Source organism: Salmo salar, chromosome 20 (assembly GCF_965601325.2).
Source record: "Salmo salar chromosome 20, fSalSal1, whole genome shotgun sequence".
In the NCBI taxonomy this organism is placed as follows: domain Eukaryota; kingdom Metazoa; phylum Chordata; class Actinopteri; order Salmoniformes; family Salmonidae; genus Salmo; species Salmo salar.
In genome coordinates this window covers 59,974,984-59,999,983 of record NC_138310.1, presented here as the reverse complement: position 1 = coordinate 59,999,983, position 25,000 = coordinate 59,974,984, and the positions used below count along the sequence as shown (strand labels likewise).

The window sequence follows — 25,000 nt, the reverse complement described above, 5'->3', positions numbered from 1 at the left end:
CAGTGTGTCTGTGTGTCCACTAGGTGGCAACCTTCTCACCTCGAACCCAGCTGGTGGCGCCCCCTCCTGGCCAGGGAAGGAGTTTGTTGTCCCCAGGAAGCCAAACATCTTATCCACCATGTCAGAGTCGTTCACCGGCTCATGTCTGGCTTTCTCCATCTGCTCCACCATCTCCTTCTTCCTCCGCACCTCCTCCCTTTCTCTCTTCTCTCTCTCCGCATCCTCCTTCGCTAGCTGGGCCAGTCTCTCCTGGTGGTTACGCTCTGCTTCAACCTACAGAAGACAGGGTGTTAATAGGTGCGTGTGTGCAGAGGCATGCCCATAGGGGCCTCAGGGGCAAGTGGCCACTCAGATGTGTCCTAAAAACAATTGTTGTTTCTCTGTAATAGTACTAGCCACCTAGCAGTTTTTTGAAGTTGGCTTTAGCTAGTCCAGATAGGTTCCCAATCTGCTAACCTCATAACTAGCTGCCATGAAACCATTTCAGGCTACCAAGTTAGAGTAGCTAGCTTGTCTAACTATCTTAGCTGGCATGCCTGCTGGCAAGGTTGGTAGACTTCAGAAAAGCCAGCAATAACTAAATGTACTGAATTAGACTCACATTCCTTTCAATATTTGAGTCAGATTTTAGCAGAGATGCAGAGAAGCATATTTAGTTTCTTTAAATTCAGAACCACCAGTCAGGAGGATGCAGACAGCTCAAGAGGTATGCTTAAATATGCAGAAAAATTGACATATCTTTTACATAGAATTAAGAATAATGATTATAGCTCTAGATTGCAGGGCCTAGCCCCCCTCCGGACCACCCCCAGCCATCCTCACCTATTTTGTGCCCCCTCATATTTTTGGCGTGCATGACGCCCATATGTGTTTGTGTGTGTGTGTGTGTGTGTGTGTGTGTGTGTGTGTGTGTGTGGTGTGTGTGTGTGTGTGTGTGTGTGTGTGTGTGTGTGTGTTCCAGACCTTGGCCTTCTTAGCGCTCATCTGGTTCCTCAGTTTCTCCTCCTCAGCCAGACGCAGCTTCTCTGCTTCCAACCTCCTCCGATACTGAGAGAGAGAGAGAGAGAGGGAGGAAACAGAGGGAGAGAGAGAGAGAGGTAGAGAGAGAATGAGAAAAATAGCGTGAAAGAGAGAGAAAAGGTTAGGATGAGAGAGTGAAAGGGACTGAGGCTTTCTTTCAGTCTGCACTGCGTGTGTCTGTCTCTTTCTCACCTCTCCCTTCAGTCTCTTGTAGAGGCGTCGTGCGATCATGCCCCGTGTGTGAGCCTGGATGGTGATGACGGCCCAGAGGCGGTGTCTGAAGGCCCTTCGGACCAGACAGCCTCTACACCTGGCCTGCAGACCCGTCACTCTCTGTCTGGCCACGTGGTACGTTACGTACAGCCGCCTGGAGCGGTACAACGCCTGAAGTCTGGCAAACCCTGCCCGCATCTAGGAGGTGGAGGGGAGGGGAGGAGAGGAGGAGAGGAGGGGGAGGAGGAGGAGAGGACATGGAGGAGAAATTAAAGTAAGAGATTGTCATTTGATTAATGATACAAGGAACAGTTCAGCTCATGTCAATAAGAAGTGATCAAGTTTTTAAAACTCACAGCTCCATAGTTCTTGCGACAGTGATATCCTCGCCACGTCTTCTGGATCATCATGGCTGACTTTCTCATCTTCAGGAAGTTGGACCTGTTGAGACCAAGTGATGCGATTGTTAACTCAAAGCTGGTTGCAATGACTACAGTCTCAGCTGGTTGCTTTGCCAACAGTCTAAACTGGTTGTTGTGATTACAGTCTCACCTGGTTGCTATGCTAACAGTCACACCGGGTTGCTATGACTACGGCCTCACCTGTCCTTGAAGCCTCGTACAACCTTCTGGATAAGGATGACCTTGTCCGTGATGGCCTTGTCTCTCTCGATCTCCAACAGCATGTCATGGTGGTCCTACACAAACACACACACGTGCAGACACACAGCCACACACACAGACACACAGCCACACACACAGACACACAGCCACACACACACAGCCACACACACAGACACACAGCCACACACACAGCCATACACACAGACACACAGCCACACACACAGACACATAGCCACACACACAGACACACAGCCACACACACAGACACACAGCCACACACACAGCCACACAGCCACACAGACACACAGCCACACACACAGACACACAGACACACAGCCACACAGCCACACAGACAGACACACAGCCACACACACAGCCACACACAAAGACACACACACAGACACACACACACACACAGCCACACACACAGACACACAAACCAGAAGTGATCATCAATAGATTCCAAACAGACATTCTAAAGGCCTTCCGATTTATGCTCATGACATCCCTCTCTTCCTCTAATCTGTCCATTTCCTCTCCTCCTCTGAGCTGTTTGTTTCCTGTAGGGGAAGTGTGGGCGCTGCCCTCGCTGCCCTGGCTTCACCTCACAGATTTTACTTCCTGTTTTACTTCCTGTCTGACCAGCTGGTCGCTCTGATAACTACCTCAGCTATGATGACCATCACCGTGATAACCAGCCCACCACTGACCCCACCCCTAGTGCTGTCCTCGTGAACAGAGGCACAACTGAGGGTTGAGTTCCACTGCACAGCAAATGTCTTCCCTCTTACTAAGACAGGGGATTGTAGACAACGTGTATATTTCAGATAAAACCCCTATCACAAATGCAGAACTTCTGCCAAATGTCACCCTTTTCCCTAGATAGTGCACTACTTTTCTCCATTTAAGTGTTTTCTTAAAAAAAAAAGTAATTTAGCAGACACCCTTAACTAGAGCGACTTACAGGGGCAATTAGAGTGAAGTGCCTAGCACCTCGACAGATTTTTCACCTAGTCGGCTCGGGGAGTTGAACCAGCGACCTTTCGGTTACTGGTCCAACGCTCTTATCCGCTAGGCTACCTGCTACCCACACAGAGACCAGGCACCCTAATATGGTGCTATTTGGGACTCCAGGTGTTAGTCCAGGTGTTAGTTACCTTGAGGAAGATCTTGGTCTTTCCCATCTGCCAATCATCATCTCTCCCAAGGACAGCTTCCGCTATACGCTGACAAGTTCCCCTCAGGTCCTCCTACACACACACAGAGTGGACAGGTAACATCAGTAGACAGGTAACATCAGTGGACGGGTAACATCAGTGGACGGGTAACATCAGTGGACGGGTAACATCAGTGGACGGGTAACATCAGTAGACGGGTAACATCAGTAGACGGGTAACATCAGTGGACGGGTAACATCAGTAGACGGGTAACATCAGTAGGCGGGTAACATCAGTGGACGGGTAACATCAGTGGACGGGTAACATCAGTGGACGGGTAACATCAGTGGACGGGTAACATCAGTGGACGGGTAACATCAGTGGACGGGTAACATCAGTGGACGGGTAACATCAGTGGACGGGTAACATCAGTGGACGGGTAACATCAGTGGACGGGTAACATCAGTGGACGGGTAACATCAGTGGGCGGGTAACATCAGTGGACGGGTAACATCAGTGGACGGGTAACATCAGTGGACGGGTAACATCAGTGGACGGGTAACATCAGTGGACGGGTAACATCAGTGGACGGGTAACATCAGTGGACGGGTAACATCAGTGGACGGGTAACATCAGTGGACGGGTAACATCAGTAGACGGGTAACATCAGTGGACGGGTAACATCAGTAGACGGGTAACATCAGTAGGCGGGTAACATCAGTGGACGGGTAACATCAGTGGACGGGTAACATCAGTGGACGGGTAACATCAGTGGACGGGTAACATCAGTGGACGGGTAACATCAGTAGACGGGTAACATCAGTGGACGGGTAACATCAGTGGACGGGTAACATCAGTAGACGGGTAACATCAGTGGACGGGTAACATCAGTGGACGGGTAACATCAGTGGACGGGTAACATCAGTGGACGGGTAACATCAGTGGACGGGTAACATCAGTGGACGGGTAACATCAGTGGACGGGTAACATCAGTGGACGGGTAACATCAGTGGACAGGTAACATCAGTGGACAGGTAACATCAGTGGACAGGTAACATCAGTGGGCAGGTAACATCAGTGGACAGGTAACATCAGTGGACGGGTAACATCAGTGGACGGGTAACATCAGTGGACGGGTAACATCAGTGGACGGGTAACATCAGTGGGCGGGTAACATCAGTGGACGGGTAACATCAGTGGACAGGTAACATCAGTGGACAGGTAACATCAGTGGACAGGTAACATCAGTGGACGGGTAACATCAGTGGACGGGTAACATCAGTGGACAGGTAACATCAGTGGACAGGTAACATCAGTGGACAGGTAACATCAGTGGACGGGTAACATCAGTGGACAGGTAACATCAGTGGGCGGGTAACATCAGTGGACGGGTAACATCAGTGGACAGGTAACATCAGTGGACAGGCAACCATTAACAACGGTCACTGACAAGGCAAGCTTTGGCAAAGACTTATTTGGACTACATGACTTTACCCAGATGAGCACCCCATTGAAGGCTTTTAGTATTGACGAACACACAGCTCCCTGTCAAACAGCTGGCAGATGTGAACTCTAACGGTCACGTACCTGTTTGTATGCAGGTTTGACTCCTGGCATGAGGACTCTGTAGCGGTCCACAAACTCAACAAAGGTGTATCTGATTGGATAACCAGCTCTGCGGATACGAATGGTCTCCATCATGCCTGAATACCTCAGCTGACGAACACACAGCTCCCTGTCAAACAGCTGGGAGAGATGACAGACAGATATACACACAACAATTACATTTCTACATACACACACACACACACACACACACACACACACACACACACACACGCAGACACACACATACTCACCATGGGTTTCTTGTACTCATTGGGTTTAATGCAGCGTACAAAGAAGGGCTGACACACACTCAGAGTCCTCATCAGCAGTTCCAGAGAACGCTTGAACTGACTGCTCAGAGTGGGAGAGCGCTTCCTGGTCTCCGCCCCCTACAACCACACACGCACACACACACACACACACACACACACACACACACACACACACACACACACACACACACACACACACACACACACACCAACATGGGTTAGTAACAATGGATTCTATCCCTTTTCCTCTCTCTCTCACTCTCCTTTTTCCACTCTCTCTTCTGCTCTGTTAAGTTCCCTTTTATTCCCATACAGGAAACCTGGCTAAATGTAGCTCATATTGTGACAGATATATTTTGACAGTGTTTAAAATGTTCTACACGTCTCATTGTAAAAGAAAAAATATGTCAAGGTTAGAACTGTAGTAATGCCAACAACAGTTATATCAAAGCTATTGTTCTTCAAAACTCAATGTCTAAATACACTGAGTGTACAAACATTAAGGACACCTTCCTAATATTGAGTTGCACCCCCCTTTTCCCCTCAGAACAACCTGAATTAGACGGGAAAGCAACATCTTTACAGAGGTGAGAGAGAACCAGGAGGTAGACAGGAAAGGATGTCACCAAAACATCGCCACCAAGTTTAAGGACAGACAGAGAGCGAGAGAGAGAGAGAGAGAGAGAGAGAGAGAGAGAGAGAGAGAGAGAGAGAGAGAGAGAGAGAGAGAGAGAGAGAGAGAGAGAGAGAGGTGGGACGATATGTCTGATTACACAGCTGGCAGATGGAGGGAGGGAGGGAGGAGGGGATGGATATTAACTCTCCTCTTTTCTTCTTTTACCTTCAGAGGACTGTCAGGTTGGCCCATATTATCACCCAGCAAGTAGCCAACCAGAAACTAAGGCAGACATACATACCTGTGCATGCACACACGTGTGACACACAGACACACAGATACAAACACACACACAGACACACAGATACAAACACACACAGAGACACGCAGATACAAACACACACACAGACACGCAGACACAAACACACACACAGACACGCAGATACAAACACACACACAGACACGCAGACACAAACACACACACAGACACGCAGATACAAACACACACACAGACACGCAGATACAAACACACACACAGACACGCAGACACAAACACACACACAGACACGCAGATACACAGACACACACACACAGACATGCAGATACAAACACACACAGACACGCAGATACACAGACACACACAAACACACAGATACAAACACACACACAGACACACAGACACGCAGATACAGACACACACAGACACGCAGATACAGACACACACAGACATGCAGATACAAACACACACACAGACACACAGATACAAACACACACACAGACACGCAGATACAAACACACACACAGATACAAACACACACACAGACACGCAGATACAAACACACACAGACACGCAGATACAAACACACACACAGATACAAACACACACACAGACACGCAGATACAAACACACACAGACACGCAGACACAAACACACACACAGATACAAACACACACACAGACACGCAGATACAAACACACACACAGATACAAACACACACACAGACACGCAGATACAAACACACACAGACACGCAGATACAAACACACACACAGATACAAACACACACACAGACACGCAGATACAAACACACACAGACACGCAGATACAAACACACACACAGATACAAACACACACACAGACACGCAGATACAAACACACACAGACACGCAGATACAAACACACACACAGATACAAACACACACACAGATACAAACACACACACAGACACGCAGATACAAACACACACAGACACGCAGATACAAACACACACACAGACACGCAGATACAAACACACACACAGATACAAACACACACACAGACACGCAGATACAAACACACACAGACACACAGATACAAACACACACACAGACACGCAGATACAAACACACACACAGACACGCAGATACAAACACACACAGACACACAGATACAAACACACACACAGACACGCAGATACAAACACACACAGACACACAGATACAAACACACACACAGACACGCAGATACAAACACACACACAGACACGCAGATACAAACACACACAGACACACAGATACAAACACACACACAGACACGCAGATACAAACACACACACAGATACAAACAGACGGACAGAGGAAAGACAGGAGAGACAATGTAATGTTAGCATCTTGCCACACATCAGTGAAGCGACAGAGGGAGGAGAAGAGTGCAAGCAGCAAGCAGCATGTCATGCAGAGAAAACAACCATTGAGACAACTACGTCCCAAATGGCACCATATTCCCTATTTAGTACATTACTTCTAATAGGGTGCCGTTTGGGACACAGTTTATAAGATAACCAGAACAGACAGCCGTCTGTCTGGAACACTTCGTGATGACCACTCAGAGAAACTAGCCAACAGGTAGTGAGTGATCTGTGATGTCATCAAGGTGTAGCGAGGAGGGGTAGGTCATGTTTGTATCTGCATGTCTGTGTGTGTGTTTGTATCTGTGTGTCTTTGTGTGTTTGTATCTGCGTGTCTGTGTGTGTGTTTGTATCTGCGTGTCTGTGTGTGTGTTTGTATCTGCGTGTCTGTGTGTGTGTTTGTATCTGCGTGTCTGTGTGTGTGTTTGTATCTGCGTGTCTGTGTGTGTGTTTGTATCTGCGTGTCTGTGTGTGTGTTTGTATCTGCATGTCTGTGTGTGTGTTTGTATCTGCGTGTCTGTGTGTGTGTTTGTATCTGCGTGTCTGTGTGTGTGTTTGTATCTGTGTGTCTGTGTGTGTGTTTGTATCTGCGTGTCTGTGTGTGTGTTTGTATCTGCGTGTCTGTGTGTGTGTTTGTATCTGCGTGTCTGTGTGTGTGTTTGTATCTGCGTGTCTGTGTGTGTGTTTGTATCTGTGTGTCTGTGTGTGTGTTTGTATCTGCGTGTCTGTGTGGTTGCTAGGGCGAAGGGTTGCTTGGGTGACGGAGGTTGCATTACCATGGCAACATCGGCCTGGAAGATCTGCTTGATGAACTTGTTCCTGGAGGAGTGAACCAGCTGAATGATGTCACCGTGCAGGGTGTCTCTGTTCTTCTCCAAGAAACCTATTATTGATAAGGCTATTGGTTATTAATGGTTATTGATAAGGCTATTGGTTATTAATGGTTATTGATAAGCCTATTGGTTATTAATGGTTATTGCTAAGCCTATTGGTTATTGATAAGGCTATTGGTTATTGATAAGGCTATTGATTATTAATGGTTATTGATAAGCCTATTGGTTATTAATGGTTATTGCTAAGCCTATTGGTTATTGATAAGGCTATTGGTTATTATTGGTTATTGATAAGCCTATTGGTTATTAATGGTTATTGATAAGGCTATTGGTTATTAATGGTTATTGCTAAGCCTATTGGTTATTGATAAGGCTATTGGTTATTGATAAGGCTATTGGTTATTAATGGTTATTGATAAGCCTATTGGTTATTAATGGTTATTGATAAGCCTATTGGTTATTGATAAGGCTATTGGTTATTAATGGTTATTGATAAGCCTATTGCTTATTGATAAGCCTATTGGTTATTGATAAGGCTATTGGTTATTAATGGTTATTGATAAGCCTATTGGTTATTAATGGTTATTGATAAGGCTATTGGTTATTGATAAGCCTATTGGTTATTAATGGTTATTGATAAGCCTATTGGTTATTGATAAGGCTATTGGGTATTAATGGTTATTGATAAGGCTATTGGTTATTCATGGTTATTGATAAGGCTATTGGTTATTAATGGTTATTGATAAGGCTATTGGTTATTGATAAGGCTATTGGTTATTAATGGTTATTGATAAGGCTATTGGTTATTGATAAGGCTATTGGTTATTAATGGTTATTGATAAGCCTATTGGTCATTAATGGTTATTGATAAGCCTATTGGTTATTAATAGTTATTGATAAGGCTATTGGTTATTGATAAGGCTATTGGTTATTAATGGTTATTGATAAGGCTATTGGTTATTGATAACACTATTGGTTATTCATGGTTATTGATAAGGCTATTGGTTATTAATGGTTATTGATAAGGCTATTGGTTATTAATGGTTATTGATAAGCCTATTGGTTATTAATGGTTATTGATAAGCCTATTGGTTATTAATGGTTATTGATAAGGCTATTGGTTATTGATAAGCCTATTGGTTGTTAATGGTTATTGATAAGGCTATTGGTTATTAATGGTTATTGATAAGGCTATTGGTTATTGATAAGGCTATTGGTTATTAATGGTCATTGATAAGCCTATTGGTTATTGATAAGGCTATTGGTTATTATTGGTTATTGATAAGCCTATTGGTTATTCTTAAGGAAATTGGGTCTAGTGTGTCCTATCCTCTATTAGTTCTGTGAAGAACCCTTTACAGTGACTTTTCCACTGAGGGTGGTCATCACAAAACCCTGATGAAGGCTATGGGTGAAAGCATGTTGGTTTTAACATTAAATAAGCATTTTATCAACTTCCAATGTCCTCCAAGAGTTGCTGAATTTGGTCATCATGTTGTATGTATTAATCAGTCAGTACGTGATAATCATGTTACCATAATGTTGTCACTTACCTCGTGTCTCGTAGTAGACCACCCCAGCAAAGTGCTGGATGCCAAACTGGGTCTCATAAGTGTTCTTAGGAGGGATGTAGTTGGTGTTCAATTTATGTTGAGAGTTCAACTTATTCAACATAGTGGTATCTGTACCCTGAAACAGAGAGAGAGGTGGGAGAGAGAGACAGAGAGAGAGAGAGACAGAGAGAGAGAGAGAGAGAGAGAGAGGTGGGACAAAGAGAGAGAGAGAGAGAGAGAGAGAGAGAGAGAGAGAGAGGTGGGACAGAGAGAGAGAAGGTGAGAGGGATAGAGCAGGTTTACACAAATATTTGATTACACATTCATTCTCTCCACATTATACTGTAAATTATACTGTATCCATCTATAATTGTTACCTCTCCCTCGCTCCTTTTCCTTCTACGTTAGGAAACTACAGATGTAGGATCTTCATTTTAGCCAGTTTGCTACTGTAACGAATCCCACCGAAGGTGGCTCCCCTGCCTGCTCGGGCGGCGCTCGGCGGTCGTCGTCACCGGCCTACTAGCCACCGCTGATCCCTTTTTCCTTTTCTGTTTGTAATGTCTTATTGGTTGCACCTGTTCCCTATTGTGTGTCTTGATTTGTGTTTATTTAAGCCGGTTTAGCCCACCCAGGTTTGTGCGGGATCATTTTGCTGTCAGTGTGTTTTTTGGATGTGCTGGCTATTCGCCTTATATTCTCTCTCCGGACTGTGTGCCCGTTGTTCTGGGTTGGTCGTTTTGTTCACGCGCCCGTTTGTGTTGGCGTTGACCGTTTTTGTGCCGGGAAGAATAAAGGACATTATACCTTACCTCTGCTCTCTGCGCCTGACTCCTACCACCACTCCTAGCATCTCGTGACAGCTACTGCAGGAAAATAATGCTGCAGCAGCTACAGGAAATGTGAATTATTATGTGGATTATAATTTTATGGGCATTTTTGTAGGGGTTGATACATTTTTCGTAAGGGAAAATCAATTCTGAAATTTCTAAGTTGAAATTACAAACTTCAGAAGCCTTTTTAAAACTCAAATACACTACAAATTTGACATTTCCTGCAACAGGGTGATCAAATTAAGATCATACATCTGTATATGTACTGTATCTATTTATAATGTAGTTACATGGGGAAATTGCTCTCCACATCTATGAGGCTGATGATGATCATGGGGTTGATACGATCATGTCTCTCATCCCTCTCTCCCCCACCCCCTATCCTCCTCTCCTCTCCCCTCTCCTCTACCTTGGGGTTATACTGTCATCATTACCCTGGGGAACTTGCTCTCCTCGTCTATGAGGCTGATGATGTTCATGGGTTTGATAGCGATCATGTCCAGGGCATCCTGGTTGTCTGTGAACTCGATGTGCTGCCAGTTGATGTGTTCCAGGTTGTATTCCTCCTGCTCCAGTTTGAACACATGCCTCACAAAAAACTGCTGCAGGTTCTCGTTGGCAAAGTTAATGCACAGCTGCTCAAAACTGTTAATGGGGAGACACATACACACACATGAACGCAGGGCAGGTGTGTGTGTGTAACTATTCTTGTGGGGACCAGAAGTCCTCACAAGAACAGTAAACAAACAAAAATTTGACCAACTGGGGATCTTTTGTTGGTCCCCACAAGGTCAAATGCTATTTCTAGGGGGTTTAGGGTTAAGGTTAGAATTAGTGTTAGAATTAGTGTTAGGGTTAGAATTAGGTTTAGGGTTAGGAGCTAGGGTTAGTTTTAGGGTTAGGAGCTAGAGTTAGGTTTAGGGTTAAGGTTAGGTTTTGGGTTAAGGTTAAGGTTAGAATATAGGTTAGGGTTAGGTTTAGGGTTAGGAAAATAGGATTTTGAAAGGGACTGAATTGTGTGTCCCTACAAGGTTAGCTGTACAAGACCGTGTGTGTGTGTGTGTGTGTGTGTGTGTGTGTGTGTGTGTGTGTGTGTGTGTGTGTGTGGGTGTGTGTGTGTGTGTGTGTGTGTGTGTGTGTGTGTGTGTGTGTGTGTGTGTGTGTGTGTGTGTGTGTGCCTGTTGATGGTGAAGTTTTCGAAGCCAAAGATGTCTAGTAGTCCTATGGAGCGTCTGAGTGCTTTGGGCTCGTGGGACGGAGGCTTGTAGATCGCTGCGTTGATCTTCTCTACGATCCACACAAACTGACGACCGTAGATCCCCTTCACACACACGCACAATATACATATGGTAGAGAGTGTTTGAAAATGTGTGTCACACACCAGAGAGCATGTTAGTGTGTGTGTGTGTGTGTGTGTGTGTGTGTGTGTGTGTGTGTGTGTGTGTGTGTGTGTGTGTGTGTGTGTGTGTGTGTGTGTTACCTTGACGAAGGCGTCCCGTACATCCAGAGCCTGCTCTATACTGAGGGGAGTGGAGACTGTTTCTCCTCTAGTGATCAGAGTCCTACTGGTCAGACAGTTCATCAGGTCTTTACAGTCCACCTACGCACACATACATACACACAAGCACACACGCATGAACACACACGATGCACACAGGCAGGCACGGACACACACACACACACACACACACACACACACACACACACACACACACACACACGCACACACACACACACGCACACGCACACACACACACACAGAGCAACGTTAAGTCAGAAAACACACTTCTTTCACACCATCAACCAATGGTGTCAACAGTCCAGGTTTGTGTTTCACCAATGTACCACTAGGAGGTGCTTACTGTCATGTTATTCAGTAAACACTGTTAGCTCTCTCCCTCTCCCTCTCTCTCTCTCTCTCTCCTCTCCCTCTCTCTCTCTCCCTCTCCTCTCTCTCTCTCTCTCTCTCTCTCCCTCTCTCTCTCCCTCTCCCTCTCCCTCTCTCTCTTCTCTCTCTCTCTCTCTCTCTCTCTCTCTCTCTCTCTCTCTCTCTCTCTCTCTCTCTCTCTCTCTCTCTCTCTCTCTCTCTCTCTCTCTCTCTCTCTCTCTCTCTCCTTCTCCTCCTCTCTCTCTCTCTCTCTCTCTCCTTCTCCTCTCTCTCTCTCACCCTCCCTCCCTCCTCCTCCTCTCTCCCTCTTTCCCTCCCTCCCTCCGTCTTTCCCTCCACGTCTCTCACTCCACATCCCTGTCTCCCTCCCTCCATCCCCCAGTGATCTAGCACTCACCTCTCTCTGGCAGCTCTGACATAACTAGTTCAGGTTACAGGTTACTGCTGTACAACCCCTCAGTGGATAGAGTAGGTGTGTGTATGTACGGTAGGTTTATGGGTACAGTGTGTGTGAGCGTGTGTTACCTCCAGCAGTGTAGCAGCAGAAGTCAGGTCTATGCTGCGGACCACCTCACAAGCATCCAGGTTGTCATAGGTACGAGCTAGAGGTCAGGGGTTAGAGATAGGTGACAGTGAAGTCAGCATGATGTAATTACAATATATATGTCTGTGTGTGTATATGTGTGTGAGTGTGAGTGTGTACATTTGTATGTGTGTACCTATTACCTTCATAACGCAGGTTCCCCATGTGTAGTATAGAGGCCAATAGTTTGGAGATCATCCAGTTCTCAGTGTCAGAGAACATCAACACCTTCATGGCTGATTGGATGTTTGAATACTCCTTCATATCATCACGACCATCACACACAGTACACTTCCCCTGGAGGAGAGGAGAGGAGAACTTTAGCTGAATTCTATTTTCTTACTGCTGTTATAATAACGTTGTTAAAGTGTTAGCTAAGTGTTGTCCTACTATAGTAAGGTAGCTGTAGTCTGTGGCTTTCCCTAGTCCCAGTTTCTTCTTCTGGTCTGAAGGCATGCCCTTCAACATACAGTAGAAGATATGGTAGTTCCTCTCATCACGAGCCTGCAGGGAGAGAGAGAGGGGGAATAGAGATGACACGATAGTAACCAAAATAACACAGCTCCTAGATGGTATCACAAGATATAGGACAGTTGCTTACCTCAGCTAGCTAACACTGGCAGTTGCAATACGTTTTGCTACATTTTTCTGTGGTGTACACTAATTTATAAAACCCTGTCTGCAGACTCTATAACCCCGTCCTCTGAATCCATACCTGTCTGTAGACTCTATAACCCCGTCCCCTGAATCCATAGTTGTCTACAGACTCTATAACCCGGTCCTCTGAATCCATACCTGTCTACAGACTCTATAACCCCGTCCCCTGAATCCATACCTGTCTGTAGACTCTATAACCCCGTCCCCTGAATCCATACCTGTCTACAGACTCTATAACCCCGTCCTCTGAATCCATACCTGTCTGTAGACTCTATAACCCCGTTCCCTGAATCCATACCTGTCTGTAGACTCTATAACCCCGTCCCCTGAATCCATACCTGTCTACAGACTCTATAACCCCGTCCCCTGAATCCATACCTGTATGTAGACTCTATAACCCCGTCCCCTGAATCCATACCTGTCTGTAGACTCTACAACCCCGTCCCCTGAATCCATACCTGTCTGAAGACTCTATAACCCCATGCCCTGAATCCATACCTGTCTACAGACACTATAACCCCGTCCCTTGAATCCATACCTGTCTGCAGACTCTATAACCCCGTCCCCTGAATCCATACCTGTCTGCAGGCTCTATAACCCCGTCCCCCGAATCCATACCTGTCTACAGACTCTATAACCCCGTCCCCTGAATCCATACGTGTCTGCGGGCTCTTTAACCCCGTCCCCCGAATCCATACCTGTCTACAGACTCTATAACCCCGTCCCCTGAATCCATACCTGTCTACAGACTCTATAACCCCGTCCCCTGAATCCATACCTGTCTGCAGGCTCTACAACCCCGTCCCCTGAATCCATACCTGTCTGCAGGCTCTACAACCCCGTCCCCTGAATCCATACCTGTCTGTAGACTCTATAACCCCATCCCCTGAATCCATACCTGTCTACAGACTCTATAACCCCGTCCCCTGAATCCATACCTGTCTGCAGACTCTATAACCCCGTCCCCTGAATCCATACCTGTCTACAGACTCTATAACCCCGTCCCCTGAATCCATACCTGTCTACAGACTCTATAACCCCGTCCCCTGAATCCATACCTGTCTACAGACTCTACAACCCCGTCCCCTGAAACCATACCTGTCTGCAGGCTCTACAACCCCGTCCCCTGAATCCATACCTGTCTGTAGACTCTACAACCCCGTCCCCTGAATCCATACCTGTCTGCAGGCTCTACAACCCCGTCCCCTGAATCCATACCTGTCTGCAGGCTCTACAACCCCGTCCCCTGAATCCATACCTGTCTGTAGACTCTATAACCCCGTCCCCTGAATCCATACCTGTCTACAGACTCTATAACCCCGTCCCCTGAATCCATACCTGTCTGTAGACTCTATAACCCCGTCCCCTGAATCCATACCTGTCTGCAGGCTCTATAACCCCGTCCCCTGAATCCATACCTGTCTGCAGACTCTAAAACCCCGTCCCCTGAATCCATACCTGTCTACAGACTCCATAACCCCGTCCCCTGAATCCATACCTGTCTGCAGACTCTATAACCCCGTCCCCTGAATCCATACCTGTCTGCAGGCTCTATAACCCCGTCACCCGAATCCATACCTGTCTACAGACTCTATAACCCCTTCCCCTGAATCCATACCTGTCTGTAGACTCTATAACCCCGTCCCCTGAATCCATACCTGTCTGCAGGCTCTATAACCCCGTCCCCCGAATCCATACCTGTCTACAGACTCTATAACCCCGTCCCCTGAATCCATACCTGTCTACAGACTCTATAACCCCGTCCCCTGAATCCATACCTGTCTGCAGGCTCAACAACCCCATCCCCTGAATCCATACCTGTCTGCAGGCTCTACAACCCCGTCCCCTGAATCCATACCTGTCTGTAGACTCTATAACCCCGTCCCCTGAATCCATACCTGTCTACAGACTCTGTAACCCCGTCCCCTGAATCCATACCTGTCTGCAGACTCTATAACCCCGTCCCCTGAATCCATACCTGTCTACAGACCCTATAACCCCGTCCCCTGAATCCATACCTGTCTGCAGACTCTATAACCCCGTCCCCTGAATCCATACCTGTCTGCAGGCTCTATAACCCCGTCCCCCGAATCCATACCTGTCTACAGACTCTATAACTCCGTCCCCTGAATCCATACCTGTCTGCAGACTCTATAACCCCGTCCCCTGAATCCATACCTGTCTACAGACTCTGTAACCCCGTCCCCTGAATCCATACCTGTCTGCAGACTCTATAACCCCGTCCTCCGAATCCATACCTGTCTACAGACTCTATAACCCCGTCCCCTGAATCCATACCTGTCTGCAGACTCTATAACCCCGTCCCCTGAATCCATACCTGTCTGCAGACTCTATAACCCTGTCCCCCGAATCCATACCTGTCTACAGACTCTATAACCCCGTCCCCTGAATCCATAACTGTCTACAGACTCTATAACCCCGTCCCCTGAATCCATACCTGTTTGCAGGCTCTACAACCCCGTCCCCTGAATCCGTACCTGTCTACAGACTCTACAACCCCGTCCCCTGAATCCATACCTGTCTGTAGACTCTATAAGCCCAACCCCTGAATCCATACCTGTCTGTAGACTCTACAACCCCTTCCCCTGAATCCATACCTGTCTGTAGACTCTATAACCCCGTCCCCTGAATCCATACCTGTCTACAGACTCTATAACCCCGTCCCCTGAATCCATCCCTGTCTGCAGGCTCTACAACCCCGTCCCCTGAATCCATACCTGTCTGCAGGCTCTACAACCCTGTCCTCCGAATCCATACCTGTCTGCAGACTCTATAACCCCGTCCCCTGAATCCATACCTGTCTGCAGACTCTATAACCCCGTCCCCCGAATCCATACCTGTCTACAGACTCTATAACCCCGTCCCCTGAATCCATCCCTGTCTGCGGGCTCTACAACCCCGACCCCTGAATCCATACCTGTCTGCAGGCTCTACAACCCCGTCCCCTGAATCCATACCTGTCTGCGGACTCTATAACCCCGTCCCCTGAATCCATACCTGTCTGCAGGCTCTATAACCCCGTCCCCCGAATCCATACCTGTCTACAGACTCTATAACTCCGTCCCTTGAATCCATACCTGTCTGCAGGCTCTATAACCCAGTCCCCTGAATCCATACCTGTCTACAGACTCTATAACCCCATCCCCTGAATCCATACCTGTCTGCAGGCTCTATAACCCCGTCCTCCGAATCCATACCTGTCTACAGACTCTATAACCAAGTCCCCTGAATCCATACCTGTCTGCAGACTCTATAACCCCGTCCCCTGAATCCATACCTGTCTGCAGACTCTATAACCCCGTCCCCTGAATCCATACCTGTCTGCAGGCTCTATAACCCCGTCCCCCGAATCCATACCTGTCTACAGACTCTATAACCCCTTCCCCTGAATCCATACCTGTCTGTAGACTCTATAACCCCGTCCCCTGAATCCATACCTGTCTGCAGGCTCTATAACCCCGTCCCCCGAATCCATACCTGTCTACAGACTCTATAACCCCGTCCCCTGAATCCATACCTGTCTACAGACTCTATAACCCCGTCCCCTGAATCCATACCTGTCTGCAGGCTCAACAACCCCATCCCCTGAATCCATACCTGTCTGCAGGCTCTACAACCCCGTCCCCTGAATCCATACCTGTCTGTAGACTCTATAACCCCGTCCCCTGAATCCATACCTGTCTACAGACTCTGTAACCCTGTCCCCTGAATCCATACCTGTCTGCAGACTCTATAACCCCGTCCCCTGAATCCATACCTGTCTACAGACCCTATAACCCCGTCCCCTGAATCCATACCTGTCTGCAGACTCTATAACCCCGTCCCCTGAATCCATACCTGTCTGCAGGCTCTATAACCCCGTCCCCCGAATCCATACCTGTCTACAGACTCTATAACTCCGTGCCCTGAATCCATACCTGTCTGCAGACTCTATAACCCCGTCCCCTGAATCCATACCTGTCTACAGACTCTGTAACCGCGTCCCCTGAATCCATACCTGTCTGCAGACTCTATAACCCCGTCCTCCGAATCCATACCTGTCTACAGACTCTATAACCCCGTCCTCTGAATCCATACCTGTGTGCAAACTCTCTAACCCCGTCCCCTGAATCCATACCTGTCTGCAGGCTCTATAACCCCGTCCCCCGAATCCATACCTGTCTACAGACTCTATAACCCCGTCCCCTGAATCCATACCTGTCTACAGACTCTATAACCCCTTCCCCTGAATCCATACCTGTTTGCAGGCTCTACAACCCCGTCCCCTGAATTCGTACCTGTCTACAGACTCTATAACCCCGTCCCCTGAATCCATACCTGTCTGCAGACTCTATAACCCCGTCACCTGAATCCATAGTTGTCTACAGATCTATAACCCCGTCCCCTGAATCCATACCTGTCTACAGACTCTATAACCCCGTCCTCTGAATCCACACCTGTCTGCAGACTCTATAACCCCGTCCCCTGTATACATACCTGTCTGCAGACTCTATAACCCCGTCCCCTGAATCCATACCTGTCTGCAGACTCTATAACCCCGTCCCATGAATCCACACCTGTCTGCAGACTCTATAACCCCGTCCCCTGTATACATACCTGTCTGCAGACTCTATAACCCCGTCCCCTGAATCCATACCTGTCTGCAGACTCTATAACCCCGTCCCATGAATCCATACCTGTCTACAGACTCTATAACCCTGTCCCCTGAATCCATACCTGTCTGTAGACTCTATAACCCCATCCCCTGAATCCATACCTGTCTACAGACTCTATAACCCCGTCCCCTGAATCCATACCTGTCTGTAGACTCTATAACCCCGTCCCCTGAATCCATACCTGTCTGTAGACTCTACAACCCCGTCCCCTTAATCCATACCTGTCTGTAGACTCTATAACCCCATCCCCTGAATCCATACCTGTGTACAGACACTATAACCCCGTCCCTTGAATCCATACCTGTCTGCAGAATCTATAACCCCGTCCCCTGAATCCATACCTGTCTGTAGACTCTATAACCCCGTCCCCTGAATCCATACCTGTCTACAGACTCTATAACCCTGTCCCCTGAATCCATACCTGTCTGTAGACTCTATAACCCCGTCCCCTGAATCCATACCTGTCCACAGACTCTATAACTCCATCCCCTGAATCCATACCTGTCTGTAGACTCTATAACCCCGTCCCCTGAATCCATACCTGTCTGTAGACTCTACAACACCGTCCCCTGAATCCATACCTGTCTGTAGACTCTATAACCCCATACCCTGAATCCATACCTGTCTACAGACACTATAACCCCGTCCCTTGAATCCATACCTGTCTGCAGACTCTATAACCCCGTCCCCTGAATCCATACCTGTCTGCAGGCTCTATAACCCCGTCCCCCGAATCCATACCTGTCTACAGACTCTATAACCCCGTCCCCTGAATCCATACGTGTCTGCAGGCTCTTTAACCCCGTCCCCCGAATCCATACCTGTCTACAGACTCTATAACCCCGTCCCCTGAATCCATACCTGTCTACAGACTCTATAACCCCGTCCCCTGAATCCATACCTGTCTGCAGGCTCTACAACCCCGTCCCCTGAATCCATACCTGTCTGCAGGCTCTACAACCCCGTCCCCTGAATCCATACCTGTCTGTAGACTCTATAACCCCATCCCCTGAATCCATACCTGTCTACAGACTCTATAACCCCGTCCCCTGAATCCATACCTGTCTGTAGAATCTATAACCCCGTCCCCTTAATCCATACCTGTCTGCAGGCTCTATAACCCCGTCCCCCGAATCCATACCTGTCTACAGACTCTATAACCCCGTCCCCTGAATCCATACCTGTCTACAGACTCTATAACCCCGTCCCCTGAATCCATACCTGTTTGCAGGCTCTACAACCCCGTCCCCTGAATTCGTACCTGTCTACAGACACTATAACCCCGTCCCCTGAATCCATACCTGTCTGCAGACTCTATAACCCCGTCACCTGAATCCATAGTTGTCTACAGACTCTATAACCCCGTCCCCTGAATCCATACCTGTCTACAGACTCTATAACCCCGTCCTCTGAATCCATACCTGTCTGCAGACTCTATAACACCGTCCCCTGTATACATACCTGTCTGCAGACTCTATAACCCCGTCCCCTGAATCCATACCTGTCTGCAGACTCTATAACCCCGTCCCATGAATCCATACCTGTCTGTAGACTCTATAACCCCGTCCCCTGAATCCATACCTGTCTACAGACTCTATAACCCCGTCCCCTGAATTCATACCTGTCTACAGACTCTATAACCCCGTCCCCTGAATCCATACCTGTCTGTAGACTCTATAACCCCGTCCCCTGAATCCATACCTGTCTACAGACTCTATAACCCTGTCCCCTGAATCCATACCTGTCTGTAGACTCTATAACCCCGTCCCCTGAATCCATACCTGTCTACAGACTCTATAACCCCGTCCCCTGAATCCATACCTGTCTGCAGACTCTATAACCCCGTCCCCTGAATCCATACCTGTCTGTAGACTCTATAACCCCGTCCCCTGAATCCATACCTGTCTACAGACTCTATAACCCCGTCCCCTGAATCCATACCTGTCTGTAGACTCTATCACCCCGTCCCCTGAATCCATACCTGTCTGTAGACTCTACAACCCCGTCCCCTGAATCCATACCTGTCTGTAGACTCTATAACCCCATCCCCTGAATCCATACCTGTCTACAGACACTATAACCCCGTCCCTTGAATCCATACCTGTCTGCAGACTCTATAACCCCGTCCCCCGAATCCATACCTGTCTACAGACTCTATAACCCCGTCCCCTGAATCCATACGTGTCTGCAGGCTCTATAACCCCGTCCCCCGAATCCATACCTGTCTACAGACTCTATAACCCCATCCCCTGAATCCATACGTGTCTGCAGGCTCTTTAACCCCGTCCCCCGAATCCATACCTGTCTACAGCCTCTATAACCCCGTCCCCTGAATCCATACCTGTCTACAGACTCTATAACCCCGTCCCCTGAATCCATACCTGTCTGCAGGCTCTACAACCCCGTCCCCTGAATCCATACCTGTCTGCAGGCTCTACAACCCCGTCCCCTGAATCCATACCTGTCTGTAGACTCTATAACCCCATCCCCTGAATCCATACCTGTCTACAGACTCTATAACCCCGTCCCCTGAATCCATACCTGTCTGTAGACTCTATAACCCCATCCCCTGAATCCATACCTGTCTACAGACTCTATAACCCCGTCCCCTGAATCCATACCTGTCTGTAGACTCTATAACCCCGTCCCCTGAATCCATACATGTCTACAGACTCTATAACCCCGTCCCCTGAATCCATACCTGTCTGTAAACTCTATAACCCCGTCCCCTGAATCCATACCTGTCTACAGACTCTATAACCCCGTCCCCTGAATTCATACCTGTCTGTAGACTCTATAACCCCGTCCCCTGAATCCATACCTGTCTACAGACTCTATAACCCCGTCCCCTGAATCCATACCTGTCTGTAGACTCTATCACCCCGTCCCCTGAATCCATACCTGTCTGTAGACTCTACAACCCCGTCCCCTGAATCCATACCTGTCTGTAGACTCTATAACCCCATCCCCTGAATCCATACCTGTCTACAGACACTATAACCCCGTCCCTTGAATCCATACCTGTCTGCAGACTCTATAACCCCGTCCCCCGAATCCATACCTGTCTACAGACTAAATAACCCCGTCCCCTGAATCCATACCTGTTTGCAGGCTCTACAACCCCGTCCCCTGAATCCGTACCTGTCTGCAGGCTCTACAACCCTGTCCCCTGAATCCGTACCTGTCTGTAGACTCTATAACCACATCCCCTGAATTCGTACCTGTCTACAGACTCTATAACCCCGTCCCTTGAATCCATACCTGTCTGTAGACTCTATAACCCGTCCCCTGAATCCATACCTGTCTACAGACTCTATAACCCCGTCCCCTGAATCCATACCTGTCTGTAGACTCTATAACCCCGTCCCCTGAATCCATACATGTCTACAGACTCTATAACCCCGTCCCCTGAATCCATACCTGTCTGTAAACTCTGTAACCCTGTCCCCTGAATCCATACCTGTCTACAGACTCTATAACCCCGTCCCCTGAATTCATACCTGTCTACAGACTCTACAAACCCGTCCCCTGAATCCATACCTGTCTGTAGACTCTATAACCCCAACCCCTGAATCCATACCTGTCTGTAGACTCTACAACCCCTTCCCCTGAATCCATACCTGTCTGTAGACTCTATAACCCCGTCCCCTGAATCCATACCTGTCTACAGACTCTATAACCCCGTCCCCTGAATCCATCCCTGTCTGCAGGCTCTACAACCCCGTCCCCTGAATCCATACCTGTCTGCAGGCTCTACAACCCTGTCCCCTGAATCCATACCTGTCTGTAGAATCTATAACCCCGTCCCCTTAATCCATACCTGTCTGCAGGCTCTATAACCCCGTCCCCCGAATCCATACCTGTCTACAGACTCTATAACCCCGTCCCCTGAATCCATTCCTGTCTACAGACTCTATAACCCCGTCCCCTGAATCCATACCTGTTTGCAGGCTCTACAACCCCGTCCCCTGAATCCATACCTGTCTGTAGACTCTATAACCCCGTCCCCTGAATTCGTACCTGTCTACAGACTCTATAAACCCGTCCCCTGAATCCATACCTGTCTGTAGACTTTATAACCCCGTCCCCTGAATCCGTACCTGTCTACAGACTCTATAACCCCGTCCCCTGAATCCATACCTGTCTGTAGACTCTATAACCCCGTCCCCTGAATCCATACCTGTCTACAGACTCTATAACCCCGTCCCCTGAATCCATACCTGTCTGTAAACTCTATAACCCCGTCCCCTGAATCCATACCTGTCTGTAGACTCTATAACCCCGTCCCCTGAATTCATACCTGTCTACAGACTCTACAACCCCGTCCCCTGAATCCATACATGTCTGTAGACTCTTCAACCCCAACCCCTGAATCCATACCTGTCTGTAGACTCTACAACCCCGTCCCCTGAATCCATACCTGTCTGTAGACTCTATAACCCCGTCCCCTGAATCCATACCTGTCTACAGACTCTATAACCCCGTCCCCTGAATCCATCCCTGTCTGCAGGCTCTACAACCCCGTCCCCTGAATCCATACCTGTCTGCAGGCTCTACAACCCTGTCCCCTGAATCCATACCTGTCTGCAGGCTCTATAACCCCGTCCCCCGAATCCATACCTGTCTACAGACTCTATAACCCCGTCCCCTGAATCCATACCTGTCTACAGACTCTATAACCCCGTCCCCTGAATCCATACCTGTGTGCAGGCTCTACAACCCCGTCCCCTGAATCCATACCTGTCTGCAGGCTCTATAACCCCGTCCCCTGAATCCATACCTGTCTGTAGACTCCATAACCCCGTCCCCGGAATCCATACCTGTCTACAGACTCTATAACCCCGTCCCCTGAATCCATACCTGTCTGCAGACTCTATAACCCCGTCCCCTGAATCCATACCTGTCTGTAGACTCTATAACCCCGTCCCCTGAATCCATACCTGTCTACAGACTCTATAACCCCGTCCCATGTATCCATACCTGTCTGCAGACTCTATAACCCCGTCCCCTGAATCCATACCTGTCTACAGACTCTATAACCCCGTCCCCTGAATCCATACCTGTCTGCAGACTCTATAACCCCATCCCCTGAATCCATACCTGTCTGTAGACTCTATAACCCCAACCCCTGAATCCATACCTGTCTGTAGACTCTACAACCCCTTCCCCTGAATCCATACCTGTCTGTAGACTCTATAACCCCGTCCCGTGAATCCATACCTGTCTACAGACTCTATAACCCCGTCCCCTGAATCCATACCTGTCTGCGGACGCTATAACCCCGTCCCCTGAATCCATACCTGTCTGCAGGCTCTATAACCCCGTCCCCCGAATCCATACCTGTCTACAGACTCTATAACCCCGTCCCCTGAATCCATACCTGCCTACAGACTCTATAACCCCGTCCCCTGAATCCATACCTGTTTGCAGGCTCTACAACCCCGTCCCCTGAATCCGTACCTGTCTGCAGGCTCTACAACCCTGTCCCCTGAATCCGTACCTGTCTGTAGACTCTATAACCACATCCCCTGAATTCGTACCTGTCTACAGACTCTATAACCCCGTCCCTTGAATCCATACCTGTCTGTAGACTCTATAACCCGTCCCCTGAATCCATACCTGTCTACAGACTCTATAACCCCGTCCCCTGAATCCATACCTGTCTGTAGACTCTATAACCCCGTCCCCTGAATCCATACATGTCTACAGACTCTATAACCCCGTCCCCTGAATCCATACCTGTCTGTAAACTCTGTAACCCTGTCCCCTGAATCCATACCTGTCTACAGACTCTATAACCCCGTCCCCTGAATTCATACCTGTCTACAGACTCTACAAACCCGTCCCCTGAATCCATACCTGTCTGTAGACTCTATAACCCCAACCCCTGAATCCATACCTGTCTGTAGACTCTACAACCCCTTCCCCTGAATCCATACCTGTCTGTAGACTCTATAACCCCGTCCCCTGAATCCATACCTGTCTACAGACTCTATAACCCCGTCCCCTGAATCCATCCCTGTCTGCAGGCTCTACAACCCCGTCCCCTGAATCCATACCTGTCTGCAGGCTCTACAACCCTGTCCCCTGAATCCATACCTGTCTGTAGAATCTATAACCCCGTCCCCTTAATCCATACCTGTCTGCAGGCTCTATAACCCCGTCCCCCGAATCCATACCTGTCTACAGACTCTATAACCCCGTCCCCTGAATCCATACCTGTCTACAGACTCTATAACCCCGTCCCCTGAATCCATACCTGTTTGCAGGCTCTACAACCCCGTCCCCTGAATCCATACCTGTCTGTAGACTCTATAACCCCGTCCCCTGAATTCGTACCTGTCTACAGACTCTACAACCCCGTCCCCTGAATCCATACCTGTCTGTAGACTTTATAACCCCGTCCCCTGAATCCGTACCTGTCTACAGACTCTATAACCCCGTCCCCTGAATCCATACCTGTCTGTAGACTCTATAACCCCGTCCCCTGAATCCATACCTGTCTACAGACTCTATAACCCCGTTCCCTGAATCCATACCTGTCTGTAAACTCTATAACCCCGTCCCCTGAATCCATACCTGTCTGTAGACTCTATAACCCCGTCCCCTGAATTCATACCTGTCTACAGACTCTACAACCCCGTCCCCTGAATCCATACATGTCTGTAGACTCTATAACCCCAACCCCTGAATCCATACCTGTCTGTAGACTCTACAACCCCGTCCCCTGAATCCATACCTGTCTGTAGACTCTATAACCCCGTCCCCTGAATCCATACCTGTCTACAGACTCTATAACCCC

The 25,000-nt window shown here is 48.2% G+C and overlaps 1 protein-coding gene across 1 annotated transcript in view; it reads right to left on the bottom strand.

The window, feature by feature from the left end:
- LOC106581013 (unconventional myosin-VIIa) overlaps positions 1 to 25,000 on the bottom strand; it is an 80,358-nt gene that overhangs the window by 17,245 nt on the left and 38,113 nt on the right. The window contains exons 8-23 of the mRNA XM_045703715.2: positions 13,256 to 13,369; positions 13,009 to 13,162; positions 12,808 to 12,884; positions 11,875 to 11,994; positions 11,573 to 11,715; positions 10,829 to 11,039; positions 9,562 to 9,697; positions 7,952 to 8,058; positions 4,873 to 5,010; positions 4,601 to 4,759; positions 3,014 to 3,106; positions 1,836 to 1,930; positions 1,590 to 1,674; positions 1,213 to 1,431; positions 964 to 1,047; positions 40 to 273 (exon numbers count right to left, since the gene is read on the bottom strand). Of these exons, the coding sequence (XP_045559671.1) occupies positions 40 to 273; positions 964 to 1,047; positions 1,213 to 1,431; positions 1,590 to 1,674; positions 1,836 to 1,930; positions 3,014 to 3,106; positions 4,601 to 4,759; positions 4,873 to 5,010; positions 7,952 to 8,058; positions 9,562 to 9,697; positions 10,829 to 11,039; positions 11,573 to 11,715; positions 11,875 to 11,994; positions 12,808 to 12,884; positions 13,009 to 13,162; positions 13,256 to 13,369 (2,169 nt within the window). The remainder of the gene's footprint in view (positions 1 to 39; positions 274 to 963; positions 1,048 to 1,212; positions 1,432 to 1,589; positions 1,675 to 1,835; positions 1,931 to 3,013; positions 3,107 to 4,600; positions 4,760 to 4,872; positions 5,011 to 7,951; positions 8,059 to 9,561; positions 9,698 to 10,828; positions 11,040 to 11,572; positions 11,716 to 11,874; positions 11,995 to 12,807; positions 12,885 to 13,008; positions 13,163 to 13,255; positions 13,370 to 25,000) is intronic.